At 41.8% G+C, this 15,000-nt stretch overlaps 2 protein-coding genes across 5 annotated transcripts in view; one reads left to right on the top strand and one right to left on the bottom strand.

Moving 5' to 3' along the window:
* The first annotated feature begins 2,584 nt into the window (after positions 1–2,584).
* On the top strand, positions 2,585–7,279 carry LOC138060040 (uncharacterized). Its single transcript, XM_068905722.1, has one exon. The coding sequence runs from the start codon at positions 3,065–3,067 to the stop codon at positions 5,867–5,869; it is 2,805 nt and encodes a 934-aa protein (XP_068761823.1). The 5' UTR covers positions 2,585–3,064; the 3' UTR covers positions 5,870–7,279.
* Positions 6,693–15,000, bottom strand: part of LOC138060041 (uncharacterized) — a 10,286-nt gene continuing 1,978 nt past the window's right edge. The window contains exons 2-3 of one of the 4 annotated variants that reach the window (XM_068905724.1): positions 13,103–13,315; positions 6,693–12,074 (exon numbers count right to left, since the gene is read on the bottom strand). In XM_068905724.1, coding sequence (XP_068761825.1) covers positions 9,271–11,712 — 2,442 coding nt within the window. In that variant the 5' untranslated portion in view covers positions 11,713–12,074; positions 13,103–13,315 and the 3' untranslated portion in view covers positions 6,693–9,270. Of the gene's footprint in view, positions 13,316–15,000 lie in introns of all 4 variants that reach the window. The other 3 variants (XM_068905726.1, XM_068905723.1, XM_068905725.1) reach the window with 3 other exon arrangements.

Here is a 15,000-nt window from a genome sequence, read left to right as displayed (position 1 = left end):
TAACCCGTACGCTCCACGAAGTGGTAACCTTGCCAGGAGAAATTCCAAGCTGGTCACTACTGAGGCTTGAGGGTTTACTTAAAAGTACGTTTGCACAACACGAGGCAGGTGTGAAAGTATTTATCTGTGATCACATGATATTAGCACTGACTAAAATCGCTACAACTCCAGACTGAACTGTCCAAACAGTGTTTAATGTTCATCCCGATCCAGCACTGGCCTTCAAGAGCGCTGGGGAGATATATCTATGGCTTGAAATCTGAACCATATTTTTTGCTTCTGCTCTGCTCGCACGGTTCTGCAACTCATTCCACACTACCCTCCTCTCTCTTTAACGCCGCTCCATCTCTTGCCATTATTCCTCTTCTCTCTCGGCGCGCGCAGTTCCAACATGTTCTATGAACCATCCCTCCGAGGAGCGGCAATTAAGTGTCGGCATTTATCCTTTACTTAGTGGGCCGCTTAGTGTTAGGTGGGTGGTGCGCGGCGCCCGCAAGAGATTTGAAAAAACAATCTGTGGCGTAAACAGGATGTGAATAATAATACCTTTCAGTTTCACATTTAATTATCCACTGACGCAGAAACTAACTGAACATTGTCGAAAGGTGAATATTTCAAATTGCTCTGAGGCGCGTACGCGCACCGTGGTCGACAGAGGAAGATGACAGCGCCGCTTTATATGGCCCACTTCAAAAACGATGAGGAGACTGGTACTAAGGAAGGATTTTTGGGATTGTTTTTGCAGACGGAAGATCACAAGCATGTCATTTTTCACTGTTTTCAAGGCCTGTAGCTTTGCTTTTGTTAATTTCGCTTCACAGACCAACGCTACTGGCTTTGAAAACGCCGAAAAATGAAAATGACATGTTTGCCATCTTCCGTCTACCCAAACGATCCCACAATCCTTCACTAGTACCAGTCTCCTCATCGTTTCTGGAGTGGGCAATTGATTCAACAAATATGCCATGGATTCTCCCATTAAGTTCTGCTCTTAAAACTGAACTAAAGAAGGTAAATTATTTATTTTTTATTTACTGTGATTCAACATCCTCCAAACGTTCTCTAATTAAGTATCATATATTATTAAAACTTTTGAGAACCCACATTTTCAAGTAATCGATCCAATTTAGCTGCGCAGATATAACAACCTTTTAAAACTGCGAAGAAGTTGAACGCACAGTTGGAGGAAAGACGTCACTTGAAGGACCAAAGAGCAGTGCGGTAAGTATGCACGGCAAAAAAAAACATTCATTGAGATAGTTTTGCGGATGAAATCGTCCGCCATACTGATGTGAAAGTCTGAGACTTTCCTTTGGAAAAAGATCTCATCCTTGAGTTCATGATGGGCTCATTACACTCAGATAATCTGAATTTACTAATTTGCTGGAAAAAACTTAACTCACATGTGACGCCAGGTCTGGGAATCGAACCCAGGCCACTGCGCTATGGATCCGCATTTCAACATCATGATCCAGTAACATCATGATCCAGTTTACTTTCGAGGCAAACCGTTAACATTGCTCGCCCATTTCAATCTCTGTTTGAAATATCAATGTGCGCAATAAAGATTCCTTCCTTCCTTCCTTCCTTCCTTCATAAGGTGGATAACACCGATCCACCGGATACATGACTATCCATTGGATAGGATATTGGTGTCGCTATGATTTACCCACTATGAATAGTTATTTACCGGCAGATGGCGTTATCCATCGTTTGAACAACTGGGGCCTGGGGCCCGTTTCTCGACAGTCCCGAAAACTTTTCGGGCCCGAAAAGCCATTTGTGAACCTACCAACCGCTTGTCCAAGAAAGCCGATCTTTTAAGATGTTTCCGAGGAAACAAAAAGATAAATGACTGTGAAGTTTGACGACTTAAATCCTCTCTGTTCTTGAGATACAGCGGGAATAGTGACACCCGAAAATGGCCCGTAAAGTTTCGGGACTTTTGAGAAACGGGCCCCTGATTAGAAAAGGAAGCGTAACGGTCTCTGGGAAACCGTGGAGGTCGTGGAGCCACTGGCGAAAAACAGCGGAAATGATGAATAACGTTTTGTATTCGCATAAGAAAGTGTTTAAAGAAAACCAAAATAATTCTTCTCTTTAAATAACCTTTCCTCTTTACAAACTCCCGCTTATAGTGAATTTTGTGCAAATCCAAGAAATAAGTGGACGAATGTGATTAAAGTTGTTTTTCATTTTTCATGTCGTGTTGATTTTTCCAAATTAACGTCATATTTATTTTGTTTAAAATTAAAATAGATAAATTTCGATATGATATAATGCTGAAATGAATGTTTTCCGCTGTTTTTCATTAAATTTGTACTTTATTATATTGAAGCAATACCAGCAATAGTTGGGTGTTTATATTCGGGAAATTATATCTTTATGGGCTACGTTCTGTAGCTGTATACTTAGCTGAAGATGTTCCGCGTTTGTTCCAAAAAGTTCTTTATTAAACGTGAAACTGTCCGATTTAAATAAAATTAAACTAACAAATTCGCTGATTTGCTGAGGTGAGACAACTTGTGTCATTCTAAACTACAACAATTGTTATTCTTCTTCCAGATTTACCGTTTACAAAATTAGCATTTTAAGGTCGTCAGGTGTTCTCGATTATGTAAAATAATCGTTTACCGGGAAAAAACATTATTCTCTTAAAACCGACGTGTCATTCGACAGTCTCCTTTGAAAAGCGGCTCCTTAGAAAGCTTAATTCAGTTCTCGAGGGTTGAAAAGTTAAAAGCATCGAATCCATCGCTGTGTTAACACAGCGATATGCCTAAAAATCTATCAAGTATTCTGATCAATAGCTTTCAGTTGATGAATAATTTATCTGAAGAAAAAACTTTCAACATATTAAGCTGACTTCTGTTGCTATATTTTGAACATTCCAGTCAAATTTCAAGAGCAGACGATGTTTTGTCGACGCGTGGAGCTAAAAAAGTGTCAAGGCAGTTTGATATGGGATCGCAAGAGCTAAATCTACGCTAGGGTCAAGTTAAAAAGAGGTTGAGAGTGTTGAAAGTAAGGGAAACGTCGAGCCTTAATTTCATAGTGTCGTGAAATGGGATGCGGAACATCAAAAACATTGGACGTTAATTCGGACGTGAGAGATACTACGAAGTTAAAACAAGTTCACAACCCGGAAGATGGAGGCCGCGGACTGAAAACATGGAACGAATTGTCCGACGCAGGACAAGAGAACGGCTGCGATGTACACCTAACGAACCTCGATGATAAGACAGCGGGCGACTTTTCCCATCAGTGTGAAAAATCCTTTGCCATTGGAGACACCGTTCATGTTCGGGGTTATGTCGGAGTTATCAAGTTTGTCGGCAGCACCGAGCTGGGTGAAGGAGATTGGATTGGAATAGAGATGAATCAAGAACACGAGCAGGGAAACGACGGATCTTATGAAGGTATTCAGTATTTTCTTTGCGGAGAAAAACGAGGTGTCTTTGCGCGGCCGCGAATGGTGTTTCACCATGAGCCATCACAAGAAAAGAAGGACATTTTCAGCTGTATTTCACCTGCGACTATTGTCCTTGCACAAACTCGTTTGCGACGTGTCCTGTCTACCATTCGAAGGCGGAAGCTCCAGCTTCGTACCGATGTCGACAAAGCTATAGATGCACGCGTAAGGAGCATTCCAAGAAGCGAAACAGAAAACGTCCTTAAACTAAGCCAATACCTCGCCGAGCCATTCGAAGATTTGAGGCACAGAGCCTTTGCCGTGTATCGCTGGATAACCACTAACGTTTTATTCGATGTCGAGGGGTATTTTGAGCGATCGGCACTGAAAGGAACGGACAGTGAAAGCGTTCTTCGGGAACGCGTAACGTCCAGCGAAGGCTATGCAACGCTTTTTGAGGACCTGTGCAAAGCTTGTAAAGTCCCAGCTAAAAAAGTCAGAGGATTTGCCAAAGGGTACGGTTACCAAATGCGACAGAATATTCCTCAACCGAATCATACATGGAATGTGATTAGAGTTAACGGAGGAAATTGGTACATCTGCGACCCAACTTGGGGAGCTGGCAACATAGGCGACGAAATGATGTTCCACAGGGATGCTAACGTGCACCAATTTATGATCCCACCGTCAGTGGCCATCGCTAGTCGATTCCCTGTTGACGAGAAATGGCAGCTCTTGGATCAAGCAGTGACCAAAGAAGCGTTTGAGCGATTAGCAGTTCCTTCAGGGCACCTATCCTCAATGAATGTCACCCTCTGCAGTCATAAAGAGAGCATGTACACAGCCTCAGAGAGCGAACAGATAGAAATGACATTTTATGCCAATGATTACAAGATTTTAAAGGGGGTTCTTAAAAGCTGCGTTGTGGGGAAAGAAAAAGCAACAGAGAGAAATATGGTTCGGGTCGAGCCAGGTCGCGGAGACGTCACGGTGAAGCTCACTGCACAATTTCCCTCCGCAGGTGAATTTTTTCTAGATGTTATGATTCTTGTGAACTCGAGATGGGAACACGGGGTCAGATACTGCATTTATTCGACGGCTGGAGTGGGTGCTGCAAGGGGAGGATTTCCGACCCTTGGGATGAATTTTTATTCCCTCGGATTTCAACTTCACAAACCACAGAAGAACATTGAAACTAAGGATGGAAAATGCAGCATTTCATTTCTTTGTCAGAGAAAGCGTTTTAGTTCGCTCGCCGTAAAACTATCCAGAGCTTCAGGATCAACTGAAGACGATGACCGCAAATTGGTCAGCAGCGAGAAAACTGAAAATGGCTTCCGGCTTAAAATTCACTTTCCCAGAAAAGGTGAATACAAGCTAGGTATTTACGCCAAGTACCACGATCGCAGCATACCAGATGCGTACCTATGCGCATACCATGTGACGGCCTTCAAAGAATGCAGTCCCATAGCGGGGTTTCCGGTGACATCTGAGCGCATGAGAACATGGGGTGTGACTCTAGCAAGTCACCCTGAGAATATTTTTACGGAAAATGGACGATGTTCCATAACGCTACGCAACCCAAAGGAGATTACCATATCTGCGCATCTCAAGTCAAACGAACAAGACCACCATGGAATGTGCTCTGTAGAAAATCTTGATGGTGAATCTACGATTCTTGTCCATGTGCCAGCAGCTGGCATCTTCACGCTGAATGTCTTCGGTCGCAAAGCCGTCACGGATACTAAATCCGAGTTTCTGTGTTCCTACACGATCAAAGCTCTTAAAGGCGTCAGTGACAACCCGGGATTCCCCCAAATTTCAGAGCTTTTCAAGAAATGGGGCCTGGAGATGGTGGATCAACACGAAAACATCTTGTCGGAAAATGGACGGGCCTCCTTGAAGCTTAAAACCACTGGGAGTATACTGGTGCAAGCGACCCTTCACAGAGACGACACCAACCTACCGCATGAACTGTGTTTCACTGAAAGAGAGGAATCTACCAGCAAAATTAGCGTGCATTTGCCAACCGCTGGAATGTACAAATTGAACGTATTTGGCCGGGATGGCCCTGGCGCGAAAGCCCAATTTTTGTGTTCATTCAGCATCTTAGCAACGTGCGGATTCGAGGAAAATCCCGGATTTCCACGCGTGTCTGACGAATTTCGCACCTGGGGACTTCGTCTGGAAAGCCATCGGCAGAACATCACCGTTTACGATGCTTCGGTTACGGTTACATTTTTAAATCCCAACGGAATTGAGATTCTTCCTCGTCTTACAAACGACAAGGAGGAAAGACAAGACAAACAATGCCTGAGAACCGAGATAATAGATGAAAGACAAGTGGTCCAATGTCAGTTACCTGAGAAAGGGAAATATAAGTTGGACGTATTCGGGAAAAACTCAGCGGAAGTTAAGAAAAAGACATTCTTGTGCAGTTATTCAATTTACTATTGACTTATTCAGTTTAGTAAGCAACGTTAGTGTCAAGAGCTAAAATTGATTGCAGAATTGAGGGCGACCTTGGAAATTCCGAATATGTTTATGAGGCCCTCGAAGGGTAGACCGCGAGCAGTTGTCCTTTCTTTCCCATATCCAACGCGCGCGTAGAAATAATTTTCGGTAAAACCGAGAAGGGATTGAGGAGAGGGAGGATTTCGGGTCCAGGCTACCAGCTCTCGTGGTGTGGGTCGCGCTAATAGCAACACACTCGTGCCCGCGTAGTCTAGGTGAAGAAAGAGACTGCTTGCAGTCTACTCCAAGGGGAACCTACTCACTTCTGCCCGCGTAGTCTAGGTGAAGAAAGAGACTGCTTGCAGTCTACTCCAAGGGGGACCTACTCACTCCTGCCCGCGTAGTCTAGGTGAAGAAAGAGACTGCTTGCAGTCTACTCCAAGGGGGACGGGGGAAGCTAAGAAAAAGACATTCTTGTGCAGTTATTCAATTTACTATTGACTTATTCAGTTTAGTAAGCAACGTTACTGTCAAGAGCTGAAATTGATTGCCGAATTGAGGGCGAACTTGGAGGGGGACAGGGGATGCCTTGTTTCCCTGTTCCTTTAAAAATTTGCTTGCGTTTCTTTGTTCCAGAAATTACTTTCAAACTTGTTCTCAACTTCTCAGGTTTATTATCCCTAAACTGGTATATGTCCCCCCCCCCCCCCCCCCGTCCCTGTTTCCCTGTCCCTGTTCCCCAGTTCAAATTAACCATGATCCTCTGTTCCCCAAACCCCGTTTTTTGGTCCATTTATATGTCGGCTAGAAAATCACGACGAAAATCTGCAGTTTTGTAGTATTTGTTTTCTATTTCCATGTAACTTAAAAGCAGACTTCTCGAATTGCTATCTATTGTGTACATCCTGCAAATACAGTGTCAATTTGAGGACTTTACCACGCTCTAAAACCCCCTTAAGAATTTAGAATATTGGCTGAATATTCTCCCATCACCTTCTCTTCTGACAAGCTATGGCAAATCGACGCTTTTTATGGAGCTTATTAACGTGACATTACGGAGGCCACGATGACATCCCTAAACAATGGATGACAGCTATAACTGGTGCTTCAGTAACCCCATTCTAATTTTACCTTTGTATGATCCTACGCGACACTTCCTTACTTTGTGCACAATGTAATATATTTCCTACCTTCAGGAGTAGGCCAAAGGAGAATTAATTCTCGCCGGTATCAGTGAATTAACTAAAAGGATTGACATTCAGTTCAAAAAGTGACATCGTTTTGATATTTACTGTGGATCTATAGTAATGGTTTTTAGGCACCAATTTCAAAATGGTTAGATTTTAAATTATTGTAACAAGTAACCCTACTAATATATATTTTTCAAATTTGGAATATTTCTCGCGTAAACCTGAAAGAACCCTGAATCGAAGAGGAAAACCGTCATGAATGTAAATGTACTGAAATAAAGCGGAAAACCCGAATTTCAAAGCTGACTTGATACTACGTTTTCAGGCCCAGATGTTGAAGGGGTCGTTCATTTTTATTTCTTTGTCGGGTAAACCTATAACCGCGTTAAATGGTTTAGTTTTTCGCACTGGGGCAAGATATTTAACATGTTCAACCATTTCGCACCAATTTCTTTGTTTCCAGAGGCTTCTGTCTTGCAGTGGCCTTCTGAATGTGTTGAACCATTCTGCGCGATTTAGTTTGCTATGCGGATGGCGTGCAGGGATGGCGCAGTGGTGAGAGCACTCGTCCCCCACCAACGTGGCCCGGGTTCGATTCCCAGACTCGGCGTCATATGTGGGTTGCGTTTGTTGGTTCTCTTCTCTGCACCGAGAGGTTTTTCTCCGGGTAATCCGGTTTTCCTCTCTCACGCTCAAAAACAAACATTTGATTCGATTTGCGTTAATTTGTTGATTTCAGTTTACAGTGTGCTAATTAGTGTTACAGCTCTAGAAGACTAGACATTTTTATAGTGCAAAGACTCTACAGTGTTGTGTTTTGCATAAAAATCTCCAAAATATAACTTAGTGCTATAATAAGATTTTAGCGATTATTCCATCGGATTCCATCTTCTTCACGTTGTACATTAGTGGCGAACTATCCCACGTAACTTGATGGGTGCGAACTGTTTTAAAGCAAACAAAGAAAATTGATGGTTCAATGTTGTATGCTTGCTGCTAACGTTGCCCTCAAAACCCCAAAATTGGTGATTTCACGTTGCTGCTTTGTGGAGTACTGGCCCTTAACCAATAATATTCTTGCTTTGTGTCGTTGTCTTTGCTTAAGGCCCAGTAATACGGGCAACATTTTTCGTGCATCTTGTCGCGCAACAGTTTTGCGTTACAAATTGAGATGGTTTGTTGCGCGTATTACCACCTTCTTGCGCAACAAATTTTCATGCTACAAAAAGTAAAAGTTTTGCAACATAATAATTTATTGCGCACTGTGCGCAACAAACCATCTCAACGTGCAACGCAACATTGTTGCGCGACAAGTTGCACGAAAAATGTTGCCCGTACTACAAAACTTTTAAACTCCCTAACAACGCAAACATAAATACGTACGGAGGCACAGTCCAAGTCCGACGTTTTTGTTTTTCAAGATGGCGCCTGGACGAACACTTCTTGCGTCGGCGCTTACGTTTGTCTATTTGTTTTTTTCAGTCATTCATTTTTTAACCCCCACTGATCGAGTACAAGGAAAGGAAAGGAGCTTAAATTATTAAAGTGTCTTGTCGTTGTACCGCTGGAGCAAGAATTTGGGACACTGTAAATTGAAATTAACAAATCAACGCAAATCAAATCTAATCAAATTTTGGTCTTTGAGGAGAGGGAAAAAACCTCTCGGTACAGAGTAGATAACCAACAAACTCAACCCACATATGACACCGAGTCTGGGAATCGAACCCAGACCACATTGGTGGGAGGCGAGTGCTCTCACCACTGCGCCATTGCTGCGCAAGGCATAACAAATGTCACAAATAGATAAAAGTGAGAGAAATTAGTGATCGTACTGTGAAAATTAAAAAGAGGAAACTCTGCGAAAGACAATCAATACAGGGCAAGGTCTACTCAGATGAGCACATTTGTTTCCTTGCTTTTGAATGTGTTGCGGGCTGAAAAGACTGGTCAGCCATTCGGTTCATCCGTTAAAAGTGCGGGAAAATACATTAACTTATTACGAGCGGGGGAAAATATCGTGAACCAGCAAAGGTCACAGAAGGCGCGGGTATACTTTGCGCGGCAAAGTACATTAAACTACGACGACTTTTCTCCACTGCGTGGGAGAACGAGAATGAATCGACGTGTTAAGGGAAAGATTGTAAACCGAGACTAGTAAGCTCTAAAAAATAGACTTTGATAGAAAGCAATCATAGTTTTAAAGCGCCTTAATACTTAGTTCCTCTCGTATAAAACTTTGTACGAGCCCAAGAACACTTGCTTAGAGGTGCCTACCGATGAGTTAGAACCGAACAGGTTCAGTTTAAATCTACCAGGTGTTGGAAGCTCACAGGTAAAAGTGGTCTTCATTTCAGTGGTTTCCGCTGGAAGTGCGTAGCCAATCTGCTTGTCTTCCGCGTCAAATAGGTAGGACACAACAGAAACATTAGTTGGGTGCGAAAGCGTAACGATCACGTGGCCGTCGTATGACACAATGTTCTCGGAGTGATCAACCAGTCCCAAGCCCCAATCTTGAAACTTATCCTTTAGGTAAGGGAAGCCTGGGTTTGGGCCAGCTGATTTATCCGACTTGATCATGTATGTTCCCATGTACTCCGATTTTCCGCTTCCCGATTTCTTGCCAAAAACGTTTAGCTGAAACTCGCCTGGTCCTGGAGCATGCATTAGAATGGTCCACACACCATCTGCTTCATGAGAGAAGCACAAGCCGTTGTCGAGGTGTTGCTTCTCTTGCATTAAATGTCCAGAAAGAGAGACTCCCTCTGGGGCCCTGATTTGAACAGAGGCTCTTCCATCTGGGACAGATATGTTTTGATGTGGCTCAACAAGTTCCAGTCTCCAAGCTTTGAAGCTGTCGGACATTCTCGGGAAGCCAGGGATTGGCCCTACAGCAGACAGAGCACTGATAAAGTAGGTGCACACGAAAGTGTTGGAACGCCCCTCTTCAAAATGCTTTGCAAATATCTTCACGACGTATTGGCCAGTAAGAGGGCAATGGACATGAACCCGGTAACCGCTTTCCGTTTTCTCGGAATGACAAAACGTGAAGCCATCAAATTCTTTCTTTAGTTTCTCCTTGGATCCCACAATTTCCAAATGACCACTAACACTGCAAATCTGCGAGTTGTAGTTCTCCAAGGAAATGAACGCTTTTCCATCTTCAGATACAATGTTCTCGAGTGGATGCTCGAGGTAAAACCCCATTTCGTAGAATTCGCTTCCTATTTGAGGAAATCCCCCTCGATCTCTCCCAATGCCTTTTGTCGTGTGAATTACATACTCTATCCCATGATGCCACTTGTTATTCGAGATTGTGTCCCTCACATACAAACACAATTTGTATTGGCCAGGAGCTGGGAAATCTGCTCTCAATTTAACATTGTTTAATCCGCAAGGAATAACCTCTGTGCGTTTTCGCCCTTCAATCTCCTTACCAGTAGAGTCTTTCAGTTCACCACGGAGAAGTTTAAGCGAAGGAGAGTAAAATGTCATTTCTATATAGTCTGCGTCGATGTGGTAAATACTCTCTTTGTGGCTACGCAACTCAACTCCAAGCACGTGAATTCTTTCAGACGGCACAACTAACTTTTCAAACTCTTCTTTGGTGATGGGTTGATCAAGAAGTTGCCACTTTTCATCAACAGGATAGTGGCTGCAAATAGCAAATTCAGGGTCCAAAAGGAACATAGCGACGTTGGGGCTCCGATGGAACGTCAAATCGTTCCCCAAGAAACCAGCTCCCCATGTAGGCTCACAAATGAACCACTCTCCGTTGACCTGTAAGGCATTCCATGCATGATTTGTGGCTGTAAATCGCTGCCCGGGTTCAAAGCCGTATCCTTTAGCATATCCACCAATAGTGTGAACCTTAAGTCCGGCTTCTTTGCTGAGGCTTTCGAAAAGGTTCGCATATCCCGCACAAACGCTAACTCTGTGCTTCAAAACGCTTCCTGAGTCACAACCTTTCTTCTCCGTTCGACCAAAAAATCCGTCTACGTCGTAAGCGACATGAAAGCTAAGCCATCTGAAGATGGCAAAAGCCTTGTTCCTTTCTCCTTCCCACGGGCTCGTTAAGTACCGGCTAAGTCTCTCAATGCTTTCTGTTTCTGATTCAGGAGTTGATAACACGTGTGCATCGATTTTCTTTTCAATTCCAGTACGCTTCTGGAATTCCTTGAGTCGAACATTGGCGAGGTATCGACGCATGCTTGTCTGAATAAAGACGATTGTCTGAGGCGAAATAAACACGTCTTTTTTGGTTTCACCGGAATCCGAGAAAGGAAAAACAGAGGAAGTGCGAACGAATAAGCCATGTTTTGGTTTACAGGTGAAATAATATACGCCCTGAAAGCGTCCATCGTTGCCTTGAGGGTGCTGGTGATCCAGTTCAATTCCAATCCATTCACCATCGCTCAAATCACCCAACTGTCCTATAAACTTGACAAATCCGGTGTAGCCAGAGACATGCACTCGATCGCCCACCGAAAACACGCGCTCACTCCTTGTTGTCAACACTGTCTCTTTGATCGGTTTTGTCAGATCCTTCGTTTCCGCTTTAGTATCCACGTTTTGATTTGCATCTTGTATGTTTGACTTGCTTGCAGGGCTTTCGTTTATTACAACATTTTCCACAGATCTCGATGTTCCACATCCCATGTCCAATTCCTTTGTAAAATAATTGATTTTCTCGTTGTTTATTCCCGGATTTCCTAAGCTGCACTTGTTCGCTGTCGTGAAATTGATATATTATGATTGCCGTGTGATCAATTATTGCTTCACACTTGAAGCGTTGCTAACAACAAGAACTTTTATTATGCAAATTTTTAATTGGTTTATGCTGGGAAAATGGTTAAATTCCTTTGATTTACCTCACTGAAGTTAGATTGACCAGGTGTGTTTATCCTTAAAGGACTGTTGGTTTGGGTGATCAGCCATCTTGTATGAAATGCCAAAGGCCAGCAACAGTACTTCGAGGGACCACACTCATCTAGACAATCAATTTTCACCACGGTGCATTCCTGTGGGGCGCCAAATGTAAAAACATTATTACGGTAATTTATGCCATATTTTGCTACAATTTGTCTTTAACACATGACACAAGAGTTGTTCTGCAATTTAAAAACCTCTGCGACTTATGAATTGCGAGATATGCAACATTGCGATTTATATCATCTCGTAAAAGGAAAGAAGAAGAAAGTTTACGACTGCGTGGCAGTCGCTAGAAAGGGGAAGGGAAAGGAGAAAGCGCGCGCGCGAAGCAAGATTCTAGCGCCTGCCACGCAGGCTATAAATCGCAAGATGACCAACTATTTTTAAGTAGCCAACTCTCGATATATAAAGGAGAATCGTACATTTGCGATACTGCAAAGTCGTGAAAAAGCAAAAAAAAAAAAAAAAAAGAATTTTCCCCAAACTTTTTTAAAAAATATATGCCCAAGCATTGTTGTCAAAAAAATGCTTCCCAAGGACGATCGTTGCAGGTAAAACTACTATACTTTTCAGATCAACTACGAAGTTGATCAAAAGTCCAGATTAAAAATAAGAAAGTGTGTGACTTTTTATTTTCATCAGCCTTTTTACATCTCTACTCATGAGTAACATTGCTGAGGATTATCTTCATAGATACAGTTGTTGGCCCAACACTCAAAATGAAGAGTTAACCATAATTTATGTTATTCACAAATCTTTACTGTTCAAATATCAAAGTCACAAATTGCTCAGAATGTAGAGGGCATACTCTGGAAAGGTTCCGAAAACCCTTGATTGTAACAAACAACTAAGAACTTTTTCAAATACAGTTTGAGTTATCCCTTGTAAAAATACATATCCACAAACCTAAACAATGTGAAGATTTGTGCTTTTTACCACAGAAACAAGTAATTACTGACTTTATTTGTTGACATTAAATTGCACCTACAAAATATCCTGGGTATGCACCTTGACCAGGTGAAAATGTTATAGAACAACTGACAAACTACAGGATGAATAACATTGACATTACAGGCAAATGTTCTGGAATAGTTTGATCTTTTCTCCTAGTACCAACCAGTTTAATAAATCTCCTAGAAAAGGCTTCGTTGTGTGACATAATGAGCCCAACAGATCGACCCGCTTCAAACTGTGTGGCTTCATAGCTCTGTTGGTAGAGCACTGCACCGGCATTGCACCGGCATTGCACCAGCATTACACCGGCATTGCACTGGCACTGCAGAGGTCATGGGTTCAAATCCTGTTGAAATCACCTCAATTTTTCAGTTCTCTATAAGATAAGTGCAAGGATTACTAGCTATTTTTCGTCCATAACGTGCACTTCATATATACATTTCTTTCATAATATAAACCGTATTCATAAATGGCGGCCAAGAAATTATTCTTTTGTCTTTATGCTAATCATCCTCAATAACCTCATTAGCACAAACATTAAATTCAAAAGAACTTTTGTTCCAAAGTGAGGCCAGTGACGATGATTAGCACAAAGACAAAGGAATAATTTCTTGGCCACTATTTGTGAATACAGTCTATATTATACCAAGTATTAGGCAAATGATAGTCCAGTGTCGACAAGTGACCTAACAAAGCTAACAGTGGTCATCGTTGAAAACAATAAGCTGTATCAAAATACACCCGGTATTACTTTTTTTCATTTTATCAAACTCTAATCTATGGTCTTTTGTCTTTCATAATATTAACCCAATGACACCTCAAATGCCCTAGAACACTCCCCAGTTGATGAGTAAAATCGTCTGGCTTTTGACAGAGTAAAATCTGTGAAGTCTCACTCCCAGGAGTCCAAATAACCAATGCAAAATAAATACTGTAAGAATGTTCTATTTTATATTGTGTAACATTTAAGCAATAGAGAACTTTTTCTGTGTTTACATAGCTTCATCTAAACACAAGGGGGAGTTGAGAGAATTCTCCACAGTTATGCAAACCCTCGACTGCGTCTCGGGTTTGCATAACCGTCAAGAATTCTCCCAAGTCCCAGAGTGTTTAGATGAGGCCATGTAAACAGGGAAAAAAAGTCCTCTATTGCTTTTATAAAATATTTCTCAATAGATCTCAAACAGATTTTCTTGATACACACTCATATTTCCTACTAGCCAATCAAAACGCACATCTGACAACACATAACCAATCAAAACTCGTGTGATGTCACAGCCGTGTTGACATACTCTCATCTAAACACAGCTATTTGACCAATGAGAGTGCATACATGTACTGTCCTAAATTTTTTATAACAATTTTTGATGGTGTAAGGAAAAAGTTTGCAGATAAAGTTTATTCGTTTCATACAATAGGCCCTTTCCAAGTTCATGTCTGCCACCTCTTCAAAGCAAGTCTAAGTGCGAAGTTTTTGTGATGGTAATTAGTTCTACTTTACATATGAATGAAAACTAATTTTCATAAGAAAAACTTCGCACTTAGAACTTCGCTTTGAAGAGGAGGTAGACATTAACTCGGAAAAGGCCTATTGAGTTGTTCTCGACCTGCAAAACTTTGAATGATTTCATCAACTTCATATAGTTAGCCAGCATTTCTACTGAGCTTAAAATCAAATAAACTGTTTGATTTTGGATAGTCTGTAACACAATATTTTTACTAAGTACAGCAGGCCAACAATAGAAATGATAAGCATTCCTTTCACCAAGCAGCCAAAAGCATATCCTTTAGTCCTCAGTGAGCACTTTCAAAATCACTCCACTCACTGTTATCTCCAACATCCCACCATTCAGGATCAGCTGCTTTGAATTTCTTGGTGCTATCAGACACTAACAGTGTATCCTTTAGCTTTAACATCGCATACAGTGGATTTAATATATCTAGCTCAGTCATCAATAATTTGTTGAAAAAATGGTATCATTCAAACCCAGACAAATACTTTTTGTTGTTACTTTTTACAGTAATAAATCTTTGAATTAATTTTAATATTTGTCGCATCAA

This window comes from Montipora capricornis, chromosome 8 (assembly GCF_036669925.1).
Source record: "Montipora capricornis isolate CH-2021 chromosome 8, ASM3666992v2, whole genome shotgun sequence".
Taxonomy (NCBI): domain Eukaryota; kingdom Metazoa; phylum Cnidaria; class Anthozoa; order Scleractinia; family Acroporidae; genus Montipora; species Montipora capricornis.
The sequence above is the reverse complement of the archived record's forward strand: the minus strand, read 5'-3'. Positions and strand labels throughout refer to the sequence as shown.